The 17,157-nt window shown below is 40.9% G+C and overlaps 1 protein-coding gene across 2 annotated transcripts in view; it reads right to left on the reverse strand.

Annotated features, from left to right (window-relative positions):
* Window positions 1-17,157, reverse strand: part of nrg1 (neuregulin 1) — a 54,541-nt gene that overhangs the window by 15,191 nt on the left and 22,193 nt on the right. The window contains exons 4-7 of one of the 2 annotated variants that reach the window (XM_030724004.1): window positions 16,305-16,372; window positions 10,003-10,105; window positions 9,138-9,288; window positions 8,922-9,043 (exon numbers count right to left, since the gene is read on the reverse strand). In XM_030724004.1, coding sequence (XP_030579864.1) covers window positions 8,922-9,043; window positions 9,138-9,288; window positions 10,003-10,105; window positions 16,305-16,372 — 444 coding nt within the window. Of the gene's footprint in view, window positions 1-8,921; window positions 9,044-9,137; window positions 9,289-10,002; window positions 10,106-13,519; window positions 13,579-16,304; window positions 16,373-17,157 lie in introns of both variants that reach the window. The other variant, XM_030724005.1, reaches the window with a different exon arrangement.

Here is a 17,157-nt window from a genome sequence, read left to right on the forward strand (position 1 = left end):
AGGCTTACCACGAGAATGTGAATCTGCTACAGCATGGATCCTCAAGTCCAGGCCTCAAGGGCCGGTGTCCTGCAGGTTTTAGATGTGTCCCTGATCCAACACACCTGAATGGCTGAATTACCTTCTCAGTATGCGGTCAAGTTCTCCAGAGTCCTGCTAATGACTTCTATATTTGACTCAGGTGTGTTGAAGCAGAGACACATCTAAAAGTTGCGGGACACCGGCCCTCGAGGCCTGGACTTGAGGATCCCTGTGCTACAGTGCTTGGAAAACACACACTCTTATGTGTGATGGCTAAAATTTAAATGGCAGCATAATGGTCTACACACTGTGTTGAGCCAGATGCATTTGTTTTACCAAGATCTTTTAATTGGCTCCTCTTGTTTGTTTGTTTGTTTGTTTTTGGGGGAGTATTCATTTATGTATGTATTTTTTAATTTATTTATTGATACTGATACAATACAGCTATACACCAGAGCTGACAGACAGGAACAAAGGGCAACAAAGCACAAAAATAACAAACAGCACCTGAAAGAGAAAAACAAACAAGCACACAGTCTTGTTTTGTTTAAGTGTGTGTGTGTGTGTGTGTGTGTGTGTGTGTGTGTGTGTGTGTGTGTGTGTGTGTGTGTGTGTGTGTGTGTGTGCGTGTGTGTGTGTGTATTGTCATGAAACATACTTGGTGATGAGGGCGAGAAGCTGCAGTAACACCCCCTAGAAGCCCGAGACAGACCGAGAAGGACCCAGAAGACTGGGGCCATTTGCCACACCCCAGGAACACTGAAAAACTGAGGCCACACATCCCGATAACATCTGAATGTCCACCCCAGCAGAAGGAAGAGCCCCCATGGCCAAAGGGCAAGAGCCCCAGAGAACCAGAGGCAGTGGGCAGCTGACCCCATCAGTGCAAGCTGAGCGCAGGGCTCAGGGCCCCAAGCACCCACGAATCCAGCACAGCACCCGGCAGAGCCCTCCCTCAGCGTCGCCAAGGCCTGAGCCACCCAGACCTGAGCCACCCAGACCACCCGACCACAGCAAATCGTTTCGGCCACATGCCCCAGAAAACAGAGCGCACCCGCAACAGGGAGGGGGCAGCAATGACCAGTGGGAAGCATCAAATCATCCACCCCCCCCACAACCATGTTACATGGCAGTGAAGGCTCTGGAAGTCGCAGACCCAGGTCCAGTTGTATACACACACAAATATTTACTGGACACATACACATAAATACACACACACACACACACACACACACACACACACACACACACACACACACACACACACACACACACACACACACACACACACACAAAGACAATAAAAATTACACAAATACACACCCATCCACTTTGATCCCCCTCCAAGTGAGGTCAAATGGATGTCCCCCAGAGCCAACAGCAAACCCAGTACGAAGACCCATCTGCACGTGTGATGGCTTTGCTGTGCACATGGTTGCTGGGTTCTATGCAAACAGGGTTCTTTATTTACTTGTAATTATGTTTTTTCTCATGCATCACTTTTGAAATATAATTCCATACCAGCGAAATTAAAATTAATTTTGATAATGTTTCATAATAATTGTCAAAATAATCGCCCCAAGGCAAGATGGCTGCTGAGTTGTAATTTGTTTGTAAAATTACTTCTTCTAGTGCTATACTAATCTCCGCCAGCATTTTGTAATAAAGAAAGTAAATACGTGTTTACTATCAGAACTAATTTTGTGGTTGTGAACAGCCAGCCACACAACATGCACAACACATACATAGACCAGCATTACAATATACCCAGTTTTTAAAATTAGATATAAACAAAATTTATAGATAAAAAAAATTTTTAAATTCCAACTCGCCCTACGGGCAGTCTTTGTCCTCCAAGCTTGGGTCATCTACCAGGCCTGGGAGCTTGAGGGTCCTGCGCAGTATCTTAACTGTTCCCAGGACTGTGCTCTTCTGGACAGAGATCTCGGATGTTGTTCCTGGAATCTGCTGGAGCCATTCTCCCAGTTTGGGGGTCACTGCCCCGAGTGTTCCGATTACCACGGGGACCACTGTTACCTTCACCTTCCACATCCTTTCTACCTCTTCTCTGAGCCCTTGGTATTTATCGAGCTTCTCATGTTCCTTCTTGTTGATGTTACCGTCACTTGGTATTGCAACATCTATCACTATGGCTTTCTTCCTTTATTTGTCCACCACTACTATGTCTGGTTGGTTAGCCATCACCAGTTTGTCTGTATCTGGTCCCACAGGATCTTAGTTCTGATGTTGGACGTATCCCATTTTGACCTCAGGACTTCCAGGTCATACTCGGCACAGATGTTCCTGTATACTGTACCGGCCACTTGGTTATGCCGTTCCATGTATGCCCTGCCTGCTAGCATCTTGCACCCTGCTGTTATGTGTTGGATTGTCTCAGGGGCATCTCTGCACAGCCTACACCTGGGGTCTTGCCTTGTGTAGTAGACCCCAGGCTCTATCGATCTTGTGCTCAGAACTTGTTCCTGTGCTGCCATGATTAGTGCCTTTGCGCTATCTGTCAGTCCAGCTTTTTCCAGCCATTGGTAGGATTTTTCTATATCAGCCAGTATCTGCCATTGGTACATGCCATGCAGAGGCCTGTCCTTCCATGATGGTTCCTCTTCTTTCTTGGGTTTCTGCTGCCTGAGGTACTCACTAAGCCATGATCCTTTGTGGACATCTTCCTGATGTATTCATGGATCTTTGGTGTGGTTAAGTGGTTCTGACACTCACTAGTCCTCGGCCTCCTTCCTTCCGCTTAGCGTACAGTCTCAGGGTGCTGGATTTGGGGTGAAACCCTCCGTGCATGGTAAGGAGCTTTTGTGTCTTGATATCAGTGGCTTCTATTTCCTCCTTTGGCCAGCTTATTATCCCAGCAGGGTATCTGACAACTGATGTCTTGATGTCATCCATGTACAGCAGGTGATTGATGGTTTCTCCATTTCATAGTCAGTATCCATAGCCAGTCTTGTTGATGATCAGGATGAGGGGATTCAGGCCAATACAGAATAGCAGTGGGGACAGACCATCTCCTTGGTAAATCCCGCACTTCACGGTGACGTGTGCAATTGGCTTGAAGTTGGCCTCTAGTGTTGTTCTCCACATTCCCATTGAGTTCTTGATGAAGACTCTTAGGGTCCTGTTGATCTTGTATAGATCTAGGCATTTCAGAATCCATGTGTGCAGCATCAAGTCATAGGCTTTCTTTTAGTCAATCCAGGTGGTGCACAGGTTGGTCAGTCTAGTCCTGCAGTCTCTGTTACGGCTCCGTGCTGTATTATTATTGCTGTGTGGGTGGGGGCTCAGGTGATTATTGTTTGTAGAGTTGGGTGTGATTGTTTTTGTGTGTGTGTCAGCATGATGTCTGACTTGGAGGATTTCGCTGCTGCTCCAAGCCTAGAGAAAATGGAGGGCTGTAAGAAAGCTGATTTGCTGGCACTTGCTAAACATTATGAGGTTCCTGTTGCTCCATTGCTAAGGAAAGATGACAGGCGTGAAGCACTTTTGGTTTATCTAAATAGTGAAGGGGTGCTTGATGCGCCAGCAGACGCTGAGTCGTTTCCGGAGGAGAGGACGAGCCGCCACCCTTGGCTGCCACGCCTGCTCAAAAAAGCCGGTCACCCTGCCCTGGTTGGACCCTGACTCTGCTGGGTTGTCACCTAGTGCACGATTAAGCGCCTTTGTAAAACTGCAAATGGCTCACCTTCACATGGAAAAGGAAAAGGAGGAACGCGAATTTCAGCTTAGGGGGGAGTTAAAAAAGCTGGAAGCCGACACCTGGCTCAGGATGCGGGAGTTGCAGAGCGTCTCTGTGGGTGGAAGTCCCTGCAACCGCTCTCACTCTGCCTCTACCCACCGCTGCATTTGACATGAGTAAACACATTTCTTTGGTACCTTCTTTTTGCAAAAGTGAAGTACAGTCCTATTTTGGAACATTTGAGCACATAGCAAATGCTTTGCATTGGCCAAGGGATGTGTGGGCTATTTTCTTGCAGTGTAGATTGTCAGGAAAGACGCAGGAAACATATGCATCTCTTTCTATTGAGGACAGCCTGTGTTATGATAAAGTGAAAAATGCAGTACTGAAAACTTATGAATTAGTGCCTGAAGCCTATCGGCAGAGTTTCCGGCGGCTGTGTAAGCTGTCAGATCATACGTTCGCTGATTTTGCATGAGAAAAAGAGCTGTTGTTTGACCGCTGGTGTGCTGCATGTAAGACAGAGCACGTGAACTCTCTGTGTGAGTTGCTGCTATTAGAAGAGTTCAAGAACTGTGTGCCGGAACGCATATCTGTTTATTTAAATGTGCAGAAGGCGTCTATCTTAAAACAAGCTGTGGTTCTTGCGGACGAGTTTGTGCTAACCCATAAGATCCTTTTCACTAATGAAGATGAACCTGCCAGTGAAACTCACCAAGGCAGTGAAAGTGGTACACCTACCTCCCTTGTGCCTGGTGTAAAAGCCAGGAAGCGTTGTTTCTATTGTCATAAACCCGGACATATAGTAGCTGAATGTTTGTCTTTGAAACAGAAACAGCGAAGGGTACATAACTCACAGGGAGTGGGGTTGATTAACACAGTTCTGTCGCAGAGGCCCACTGCTAGTCAGGTAAAGGCACCAGACTCATGTTTTGAGCACTTCCTCTTTAAAGGGACGGTGTCACACACGTAGAAACTGGCGGATGAATGTCCTGTTACGATTCTGAGAGACACAGGGGGTGGGCTCAGTCTCTCATCTTAGCTGATGTCCTGCCTATGAATGGGGTTTCCTCTCGTCACAATAACATATTGCTACAGGGAATAGAGATGGGATATGTGCAGGTTCCCCTGCACCATATGTATGTCAAATCTAACTTAGTCAGTGGTTGGTTTGATGTTGCTGTTTGATCATCTTTTCTGATTAAGGGTGTGGACTTTATCATGGGGAATGACATAGCGGGAGGGAAGGTACACCCGGTTAATGACATAACAAACACCCCAGTGTCAGTGCTAGATGAGGTGTCCAACTGTCTTCCATCTGTGATTCCTGCTAATGTCTTTACTTGTGCCCAGTCACGGAAATTGGTAGAGGATGCTGAATTAACAGACTCCAGGCTGGTGGCAGAGTTTGCTGGAGAGGGTGGTCCGAGTAACGGGGTTGGTGAGAGTGCCAGTGCTGTGACCGACCCAGAGAGAAAGAGCACCTGCTCGCCCTCTCATCTGATACATCTGATCACACGAACGTAGGACCGAGTGCTTCGACATTTCTTGGCCAGGTTTGAAAACTGATGTGATTTTGTCATTTTGGTCGAACATTCACCATTTGTGAGATTACAGGTAAACCGAACCAGGTGGTTCCTCCTGCCCCACTCCATCCCAGCTCTGTTGTTAGGAATCCATTGGAACAGATAATGGCAGACTGTGCTGGCCCACTACCAAAGAGAAGGATGGGAAAACAGGTGTTGCTGTTATTAATGTGCTTTTCCATCATGCTTTTAGAGTGCGTTAAAGCTCTCCTCTTTAGCTCTCCTGTTTTTGCCACCCCCCCGGCTTTCTCCAAACAATTCACTTCTACGATCTCACTCTACTTCCCTCTATCTACTTCTACTTTTTTACTCCGCTGCCTGTGGAATCATCTGTCATGTTGGCTATTCTCAAAAGTTCAATAAACACCAGGCATTATTAATGCTGTGTGGGTGGGATCGCTCTGCGGTCTCTCTCTTTCTCTCTCTCTCACTCTCCCTCTCTACGGCTGGGGCGTCTCCTCCTAATTAAGGACACAAAGATATAAGGAGGTGGGATAGGAGGTATATCTCTTCAGGTGGTTCTCCAAGGCTGTGAGTCTTTGCTTGGCAGTCTCTATGGACAGCCTGTTGTACTTCTTAGGCACCCCTTTCTTTATCATCACACCTTTCTGCAACTCTGATAGCTGGCTAACGTCCCTCCATTCTGCCTTGATCTTAACCTTTAGTCGTCCTTTTCACGGAGGGTACTGCTCCTTGTGGCTGTTCATCTTATAGCGAAGCATCTCAAGGATCCTGTCATGGTATAGATCAACTGAATAGTTTCAATGATGGTCGAAGTAGGGATTGTCTGTAGTGCTGCATTCGCATCTTCTATTAGACTTTTAGAGGGTACTTCACATAGTCTTGCTTCGAGGGGTCCAGGTTTCCACCTTAGCCATGATCTTATCTTTCAGGTCATCTGCTCTGGTGTTCAGTGTACTACTTGTTATTACTGGGGCTTCTGTGGGGATGATGATACCCCCCCCCCCCCCCCCCCCGACATGGCTCCCCCTTGCCGTAGCATTTGTGATGTACCCTCGTCAATCTAGTTGCGATAGCAATTGCTTCTTTCTTATGTTGGAACACTGAAGTATGAGTTGTTTTGACGTCAGTCTGGATGTTGGGTGTCGAAGAATCCATAGATTCCACATCTTCTTCATGTAACCCCTTTCACTGGCATTACTGAGATATCATCATGTGTAGTAGCATTACTATATATATATATATATATATATATATATATATATATATATATATATATATATATATATATATATATTTCCATTTCATATATTACATGCTCAAGTTATGTGTCTGGGCTTCTCTGAATGTGCTCCCTGATGTTTTGAATCTGTGGTGCACTTAAATCAATGTCTGTTCAAGTGCTCAGCTGGCTAAGATGTTCTCTATAGCAGAGGTCCCCAACCCCCGGGCCGTGGACCGGTACCGGGCCGTGGGACATTTGGTACCGGGCCGCACATAAAGAATAAATAACTTAAATTATTTCCGTTTTACTTGTTATCTGCGCCCTAAACTATATTTTATTTTGAAAAATGGGCGGATTCGCTCCGTTACTTCCCTCCATGACTTCCTCTTGACGTGTCAAGACGTTTCTGCTCACATGATACGTCACCGCTAAAATTAAACCCAGAAGCTTCAGGCCTGTCTAACGAAATCGGTTGGTTGACCTACATAACGCTTCTTTAAATTTTTGAGTGCTCAACAAGAGTAGAAAAGCGCTATGTAAGAACTAGTCCATTTACCATTTTTATTTATCAACACCGGGGATAGCAGTGAGGTAGACCCAGCCATCAAACTGACTCTCCAGCGCTTGACACCGCGGCTCTGCAGCCACGCTCCATGTGAAATCGGCCGAACCCAGTCAAACCAGAAGCCAGCAAAAATGAGTATCAGAGAAACAAGCTCAGGGGGCTTACACTGATTCAGTGTTATGGTGAGTTGTATTTTTCATGCGCTTTATACAGTAAAAATCACCTAAGTCGAAGTCGCACAAATCGGGTTTTCGCTCTAGTTGGATGGCATCTGCAGGTCCTGATTTTTCCTAACATTAATTCAAATAAAATCATCACATAAATCCGTCGGATATTCACCTACCTCGGATGAAAAATCTGGTCCCATTGTAATAAATTTCCAGTTAAATGTGATCGCATAAACTGGATGAGTTTAGCGCTAAAACCCTCCTCAGCTCCTGTCCGCCCACTTCCATGCATCGGCTCGTTCATGCACAACTACACACACACTAACAATGCCTGGAAATTGTTTTAGTGTTTATATCAGTTCATTTCACCGGGGACAATCGTGGCAAGTGTAAGCTACAAACTTGCACTTACGAGTAAAATTTCAGATTATAAAATTTGCAGAAGCAAATTCATAGATGAAGCAGAAGCCATTGCAGCGAAATTCGATAATAGACCCCAAACTGGGCCATTTGAATCCGACTGAGGTGATTTCTACTGTATTTGTTTTTGCGGTGTATCTTATTTTGAAGGCATGTTTTACTATGGCTCTAACAGCTGACCAGGGAGCGCTGTGGGCAGAGAGCCTGTTATTCATGTTGAGGCGGGATGTTACGAGAACGCTGCTGATAGAGTTGCATACGAATACAAAGTGGATTCCCGTTTTTTATTATTATACGTAGAAAATATCACACTTGGTTATGGTCGTATCATTTATTTTGACGTATTTATTCGCCACACCTTAAAAGCCGGTCCGTGGAAATATTTTCTAACACTAAACCGGTCCGCGGCTCAAAAAAGGTTGGGGACCACTGCTCTATAGAGTTTGACGTTAGGTGTACAGTTTTTCTTGATGTTCTTACTCTTGTCTTGTTTGTCTAAATTATTGTACTTAATAAAATTACAATATAAAACAATTCTTGAACACAAATTGCTAGAAAGCCCATCAGAAACAATCAGTCCTTACTGAAAGTCTCCTGGACATCCAGTGAGGATGTTCAGCTCAAGAAGAGGTTATGTCTGGTTTTCATTTTGGAACTTTTTTTTTACATTTTTTGGCCACAGCAGCTTTTATTGACAGAAGAGAGAGACAGGAAATGGGGGAAAGATACAGGGGAAGACACGTGGGCAAATTGGCGACGGGCCGGGACGTGAACCCGCGCCGCCCGTATCGCAACGCGGCATATGTATGTGGTCGCAGGCTTCACCACTAAGCCACCCTGGTGCCCATTTTGCAACTATTTTTCAACCAACACTTGACGACGAGAAAAGATGGTTAGCAGATGGTTATTCAGTTTTGATAAGTTTGCTGGGTGAATTCTATTGAAATTCAGATCTTCAGAAGCAATTATTACACTACAAATTAAAAATAAAGCAGAATTCTATCACAGGAATCAGACTCACCCACTGCTTTCTAATGCTGTGTACTATATATTTCACAGTGGTGAATTGTTCTCACCATCAAAGTCACATCTGTGCTTAACAGTGTCCTATAGGAGTAGAAAACACTCCAGAGTAAAATTTGCTCTAGCAACAAACTGAATTGCTACACTAGACAGTGTCCCTTTGTGTAACCCAAACCCCAACCAAGTAGCAACCAAGTCATAACTGATTACAACCAAATCAAATTACCAAAGTGAAAATATAAAGTTGTTGTCTTACCTTTGACTAGAGATGTTGGTGAGTGTGGTGGGATCATGTGCAGATAAGGCATATTTGCTTGTGGAAAAGTTCGTCTCTGTCTCCTTTTCGGTCGTATGCTTCATAGTCTTTCCATTATGTTGCTATAAACAGAGAAACAGAAACCAGATTGACAATTGTCATGAATTTACAGATTCAAGTTTTGATTCCTTTTATCTGATACCAACAACAGCATACACTGATAAGCTGCAAATCTTGAAGAGGCAAGTTAGAATTTGGACGTCCAGTGGTAGAGTTTGCCGCGTTGGAGTCAATACCAGTATTGGTATTCTTCCTCTTATTCCTTAGACTTTGCCTCAGACGGTCACGTAGTTTCTTTCTCTGCTTCCTGTTTGTGAAGAAACAAACTAGATTGTGAACCAGCCCAGATTACAACTTGAATACATAACTGATAGGAGTTCCACATAAACATAAAGATAGTAAAAGTAAATCATATTTGATTCTAATAAAAGTAATTTGTACTTTTTATGTAGCAGTACAACAGTACAATATATATATATATATATATATATATATATATATTTTTTTTTTTTTTTTTTTTTTTTTTTTGAGCACTGTACTTTTTTTTTTTTGGGGCACTGTACTTTACATTATGGTTGTATCATCCACTACCACCAAAAATTCCTCAAAATTCTCTCAGCCCAGTCAATTTTACTACAATAAACATGCAGTTCATCTCCTGCTTCTAATAAAATGTTAAATAGATAATATCAATTTTCAATTACAAATATTGTCAAAATAACAGTCGACATAATGTTTTAGCCAAGAAGCTCTAGAGCACAATTAAAATTGTACAACTGAGTAACTGCTAATTAAGACACCTCATAATATCTCATCCTAACACCTTTTATGTTCTTTAATTTGAATATTTTTAAAGTCTTTTATTGTCTCTTTGTTATACATTTTGTATTCATTCATCCATTCACAAGTGCAAAAGAGAAATTGTACCCTGAATTTGGGGGCACCATTTGAAACTATATACTAAAATCAGGAAAAGTACCTTCATGTTATGCAGTGAACCAAAAAAAATGACATGAATTACTTGGTTTTGCAGTAGGCAACCACACATATGATTCCAACGACAAGGAGTGCAATGCAGATTCCTGTTATTGTTAAAATACGTTTCTGATACAGCTCCTCAGCTTCTGAAAGAGAGGACAACCATTCTTTAAAACTTTGGGTTTACAATATACACAGTTAACCACAAAAAAAAAAATCAATTTTTAATTGATATCTACTTTAATTATTTATTATCATATTCCTTCAAATGATAACCATGGTAGTAACACATTAGTATAATTCTACTGTTATAGGCAGTTACGAGATTACAATTATTGTAATTCAAATGGGATAATTTATTTTTTATCTTTAGGGTTTTTTTGCATGAAAGTTGTTTGGATGACAGGTGAATTACTCTTGAGAGCAGAACTTTTTAAATAAATAAATAAAACTCAATTTAAGTAGCTGTGAACATAATTGAAAAAAATGACTCATTATCACACAGTGTTCATAACAATGTACATAAGCCTTGTGACTACAAACCCAGAACTTTCCTGACATGCACCTCTGGGATACTGCCTGTACTGAGTATTCATCCAGAAGGGCTACCATGATTCTTTGCTCAGGAATATTTCTGTCATTCTTAAAAGTAAAATTACAAGTGGGGAAAATATTCTGAAACTCAGGCATCACCCACTTTGAAAATATTTTGAAACCAAGTCAACTGAACAAGATATAGTTTTTCACGTTGTTTTGGGATTATACTAATGTCTTGCATTTTGAACAAATGAACATGAATTCTAAATAAATAACAAATGAATAAAAAATAAATGTAAAAATGCTGTACAAAACTTATTTTGTATTGCCAATATCAGCAACAAAACCTTATTACATCCACTCAGATTTATTTTTCAGTGTAAAAGGCTTTCGCTCACATTCTTAAATCTACAAAAAAAAAATCCACCCATCCATCCCCTGCTTCTACAACTTAGGGTCATAGATTTCTTTTAGAGAAAAATTGTATAATTCATTACCTATACACAGGGCAGCGGAAAGAAATAGCATCTTCTGTAAACGTCTACTCTAAGTTTTCGCACGTTTAAAGGTTGTGTGCAAACCTCTACACAAAAAAAATTGATACAACAAATAATATGACATGGTACACGCTGAAGTATAGCACACAAATCTCACAACCATACACAATAAGTGGGAGCCAGATGAGCTTTTCACAAACATAACCAGTAAAAAAAAAACTCTTGAACATAGTGCAGAAAAAGCCAGGAAAGACAAATGATACCAACACATAATACACTCAAACACAGGCTTTCTATTTCACTGCCATACAAAACAATAGGTTTGAAGGACTAAATTTTATACATATAATATTAAGTGTTATTAACAGTGCTTTGTTCCATTTTTTTGGTCATCTTTCTGTGTTTATTGCTTCATGTTCAGCTCACCCCCACTGGTCACAGTAGATGTGACCAGTGGGGGTGACACAAGGTGACACAAAGGAGAAAAAACTCTCTTTGACCAGTGTTTGAAAGGGAGTTGAAGGGGAGTTTTTTTTTCTCCCTTGTGTCACCAAGTAGAGTATTTCCTCATAGGATCTTGGTCCGCATTGCTGGTAATAAGTCAGACTCATTTTTGGTGTGTGTTGGACTCCACCAGGGCTGTCCTTTGTCGCCATTTCAATTTCTAAGCATACCCAAGTGGCGGAAGCCTTCTGCCTTGGTGCTTTTTGTGAATGATGTGGTCCTGTTGGCTCCATTGGGTTGGCGACCTCAAGCTCACACTGGTGTGGTTCACAGCCAAGTGTGAAGTGACAGGTATGAGAATTAACAACTCTAAGTCTGAGACCCTGGTCCTTAACTGGAAAAGGATGGAGTGTCCACTCCTTGTCAGGGGCGAGTTGCTGCCTTAAGTGGAGGCGTTCAAGTATGTAGGGGTCTTGCTCACAAGTGAGAGGAGAACGGATTGGGGCTGCAGCTGCAATGATGTGCAATGATGTGCACTGGTCAAGTGGTAAAGAGAGATCTGAGCATAAAAGCGATTTAAGTCCCTAAACTCACCTATGGTCACAAACTCTGGGTAGTGACCAAAAGTATGAGATTGTGGATATAAGCAGTGGAAATGAGCTTCCTCTGATGGGTGGCTGGCTTCTCCCTTAGAGCTAGGGTGAGGAGTGCAGCCATCCAAGAGGGGCTCAGAGTAGAGCCACTACTCCTCCACATCAAAAGGAGCCAGCTGAGGTGGTTCAGGCATCTGACAAGGATGCCTCCTGGGCACCTATTGGGTGAGGTGCAGAGCCAGGGCCTGCACTGGAGAATGCCTCAGTGTTCCCCCGGATAAGCTGGAGGAGTTGGCTGGGAAGGGGGAGGTTTTTATGCTTAGGCTGATGCCCCCACCACATGTCTCCGGATAAGCAGAAGATGGATGGATGGATGGATGGATGGATTCATTGCAGTTGTTGAAGATATTTTATTCTCACTTTGAAGATTTTCAAAAGAAGTTAGCACACTGAAGCATCTACTTGCTCCATTGTCAAACTTGTGCAATGAAAACTGAAAAGTGTGGCATAAACCAGAAACAGACACAGTTTGCCTTTAAATAAGGATGTGCCTTTTGATCATAATGGTATAAAGAAAGTGTATGAAATGTAAAAGAAAGAAACATGCTTGCAGCAGTTCTCTGGACAGAAACATTGCGCATAATGTCAGAAGCCAAACTGGCAGGAGCAGACAAAAGGCCACAGTAACTGTTACATTTAGAAAGTCAGTCACTTTTTACAACAAACTTGAATGGAAAACTTTCCCAGAATGCACAACACATCCAAGCTCAAAGTAAATGGTGAAGACAATGTTGCAGTACACCAAATGTGTACACAAAGATGTAGAACTAGAAAAATATAGACTAGTGAGATGAATTTTAGTTTCTGCCAAAGCTTTTGACGTTTTGGTGTCAATAGCATGAATCCATTGATTGATGTATTGACAGTCTAGGATTATAATGGAGCTTTTTAGCATGCTTTGGGCCACTTAACATTAGTTTGAAAGCCACAGTCAATATAAATATTGTTGCTAACCATGTGTATGCTCTTGTGGCCATTATTTAACATTGTCCAGTGTTCCACTGTAACAAAATTGACATTTCACAAAGTCAGCATAATTTCAAAATGATTTCAGAAATATAACAATGCGTTTAGTGGCCTGATAACCTCATCTAAATCGAAATCTCTGAAATCAGTGCCATTAAGAATTTACTAGTAGGTTGAGAGCAAAGGAAGGCCTTTCCCCACTATTAGTATGATGTCCCTAAAAAGTTTTCAGTGAATGTCTTAAAGGGTGTATTTAAGCATACTGGATGTAAGGATGGGAACACTGGACAATTTATGAATGGTGCAGTTTAAAACTATAAATATAGATATATATATATATATACAGTTTTAAAGAACAAGCTTAAATGCAGAAACACACTGCATTCATCAAAAATATAAGGAAAACGTAACTGTTAATTAAGCAAGTATCAAGCCATGAAGATAAAAGAGGAAATAGACATACTGTAAAAGCTGGCCATTACATAGTTTTGGCAGCGATCACCAGTAAATTCAACTGGACACCTGAGTAAGAAACATGAGAAATAGACAAGAAGAAAAGAGGGTGTTAGTTTATACAACAGCCATGCAAAACCCACAGTCATCACTGGTGTTAGGGACAGCTAAACCAGGATGTCTACCTATTATCTGTGTGTCTTTATTTCTTTAAATTGATCCTTTCAGATCTCATTCACAAGTTGGTTTATCACATAATTCTTAAATCACAGATCATCACTGATGATTCTAATGGAGTTATTATTCTAACAGTTCAATTTTGGTTTGTTTTATCCATCAACCTATTTTAAGTACTCTCTTTGCAACAGACTGAAATTTGTAGATATATACAAAGTCACTTAGGATAAGCCCCATTGGATAAAAGTCAGATAAAAATAGAATTAAAGACCCCGGTGATAGCTCTGTTATTCTTGATGCAGTAGGACAACCAGTGATCTCTTTGGTCTCTTGTATGTGGGTTTTTTGTTGTGTTTGTTTTTTTTGGCTTACCTACCATACAGTAGTCACCCTAACCTGCTAACTTGTGCCAGAGCAGGTTATGTTCAAGATAAGAGATCATGACATACAAAAGTGCTCACAATTTTGCAAAGGTCAGTGACTTTGGGCCCAGGTAGTAAGAGGGTCTATAGTTCTTAGATACATATCAAAAATATTTATTTTTCACTGAAGAGCATCAATAAGAAATATACAGTGCTACAAAAAAGTATTTACCATCTTTTTGATTTATTTTCTTCTTTTTTTGCATATTTGTCACACTTGCCACAAAAACACTATTCAAACTTATCTTGCCCTGTGTGAAAAAGTAATTGCCCTTCTTTTTAAATTAACCATATCTTATAGAAAGCTGAGTCCAATTTTACCAGCCACACCCAGGCCTCACTTGCCTCAGTTAAGGTCAGCATTCATAATTCAACAATAAGATAGACACTGCATTGCATCCTTGGGAGAATTCCAAGGAGAAAACCACTGCTGACCAAAAAGAATACAAATGCTCAACTCACATTTGCCAACAAACATCTGGATGATCTCCAAGACTGGAGATTGGGAAAATATTCTGTGGACTGACAAGACAAAAGCTGAACTTTTTTGGAAGGTTCATGTCCTGTTACATCTGGTGTAAAACTAACAACATTCAAACATGGTGATGGTAGAGTGATGGTCTGGGGTGGCTTTGTTGCTTCAGGACCTGGACAACGTGCCATAATTGATAGAACCATGAATTCTGCTTTGTACCAGAAAAACCTGAAGGAGAATTTCCAGCCGAAAGTTTGTGCCCTGAAGCTTAAGCACTTGTATGCAGCAGGATAATGATTGGACACACACTAACGAGTCCACCTCTGAATGGCTCAAAAGAAATGATAAGATTTGAAGTGGCCTTAAAATCTGGGCTTAAATCTGATTGAGATACTTTGGCATGGCCTTAATCAGGCTGTTCATACTCAAAAACCCTCCAATGTGGCTTTAAAATAATTCTGCAAAGAAGAGTGGGCCAAAATTCCTCCACAGCAATGTGAAAGACTCATTGCCGGTTATCACAAATGCTTCACAGCAATTCTTGCTGCCAAGGATGACGCAACCAGGTTAGGATAACTTTTTTCCCTTAATAAATGAAATCATCACTTAAAAACAGTATTTTGTATTTGCTCAGGTTATCTTTGTCTAATATTCAAATTTGTTGATGACCTGAAACATGTAAGTGTGACAAATATAAAAACAAACAAGCAAAAACAGAAATAAGGAAGGGGCAAATACGTTGTCACAGTGCTGCAGATTCTTAGGCACAGCTTTCTTTGATGCTTATGTATTTTCCCCTGCGCAAGGCTGCAAGCAATTTTAAAGCTTTTCAGTTTATAATATTTTTTATACTATTAATATGTGATTGTTGTCCTTATATAATATTTACCACAAAGCCTATTTACCTGTTTGGATTTAATATTCGTTCTTTACTGCTTTCACACATTTAGCACTTCCTGAGTTGAAACTAAAAGAACAGGGCTTGAATTAGAGTTTGCCTTGCACATCGTGGTGATACCATCATTTAGGCATTAATTTTCCTAAATTCCTGTTAAGATTATAGCCAGATCTCCCTGTGTCTTAATGGAGATGAAGTTTTAAAAGCCTACTTTTTCTGCTTTCCTCTCTGGCTGTGAATAGTCTTTGTTTATTATAGTCTTTGATGTATATAATAATGACTACTTAAAGCAGAGAAAATGCAACACACACACACACACACACACACAAGCTATACACAGCTTTATTTAGCTGTATTATGTGTTTAACTTATTTTTTATAATATTATATAGCATGACTTCTGACATTAGAGATTTCATAGAGAATCTGAACTTGCTTTGAAGTACAGGCCTCCAATGTTATAGAAATGTCTTCAGTGCTTTGGTTTCTCGTGAGGTAGGGGTGTAGCTGAATGGAAAGAACAAGAAACACCGCTTCAAACTGAAATGGAGAGAGATCACTGGTTTGAACAGAAGGGTGAGGTGTGATGAGATGTGAAGTAGATGCAAAACTCACTAACTCTGCAGAAGAGAGTGTGCTTAAGCCTTTGGACTCTGTTCCACATTAAGTCTACTTGGGCTTGGAGAGATAAGTTAAGCATTTTCAATATGATTATCTCTGTATATAAGGGAAACATGGATTTTGCCACTATTTCCTGGAGAAATATGACAGGAGTGAAACACCAGCAATGACATGTGGGACTAAATACAGTTGTATTCACATACGTTTTGGGTCTGAGACATTCTTAAGCACAGCTTGTTCACATCGGTGCCCAGTGAATCCAGCCAAGCATCTGGTTAATAGATAGAAAGGAAAACAGACAAACAGCACTACTGTTATGCACAAGACATGAACACATAATGACAAACACAATGACATCCAGTGTAAAGTCACAAAACAGAGCATGTTCCAAGTCACAACTTTATCATAACACTGTATTTTTAAGTATCCAGTTAGAGTGTTACAGTAACAAAAGTATGCATTATACATTAACAATGTATGATATATATAATATATATATACATGCATAAAAAACAAACAAAATAATGCTTACAGTAAGCATCCACTGCTCTGAATCAAACTGTTTTCTATCCTTTTGATGGGAATAAGTATGAGATACAATCTTGAGCAAATGATTCTCAGTTAACCTTATCTAATATGCTATTCTCATCTTTTATGATTTGAATTTAATATACTATAGATAATATCACTCTGTATGCTCACTTAATATGCTACAGTAGGAGAAATGATTTTTGATCACCTGCTGAATTTTTAAATTCATAACTTACAAGAAATAAACAGTCTCTAATTTTTATGGTAGTTTCATTTTAATGATGAGTGTCAGAATATCAACCAAAAATCCAGCACAAACACATTACATAAAAGTTATAAAGTGATACGTATGTCATTGAGTGAAATAAGTATTTGATTCCCTGGAGCCCAGCTAAAATTCTGGAACCCACAGATTGGCTCATGTGGTACACAGATGACAATCAATCAGTCAATTACAGATATTCCTAATCTCAACAGAATCAGTTTCTTCCAATCTCTCCACCACCATGAGCAAGACCAAAGAGT

The sequence above is a fragment of the Archocentrus centrarchus genome, unplaced genomic scaffold (genome assembly GCF_007364275.1).
Source record: "Archocentrus centrarchus isolate MPI-CPG fArcCen1 unplaced genomic scaffold, fArcCen1 scaffold_30_ctg1, whole genome shotgun sequence".
NCBI lineage: Eukaryota > Metazoa > Chordata > Actinopteri > Cichliformes > Cichlidae > Archocentrus > Archocentrus centrarchus.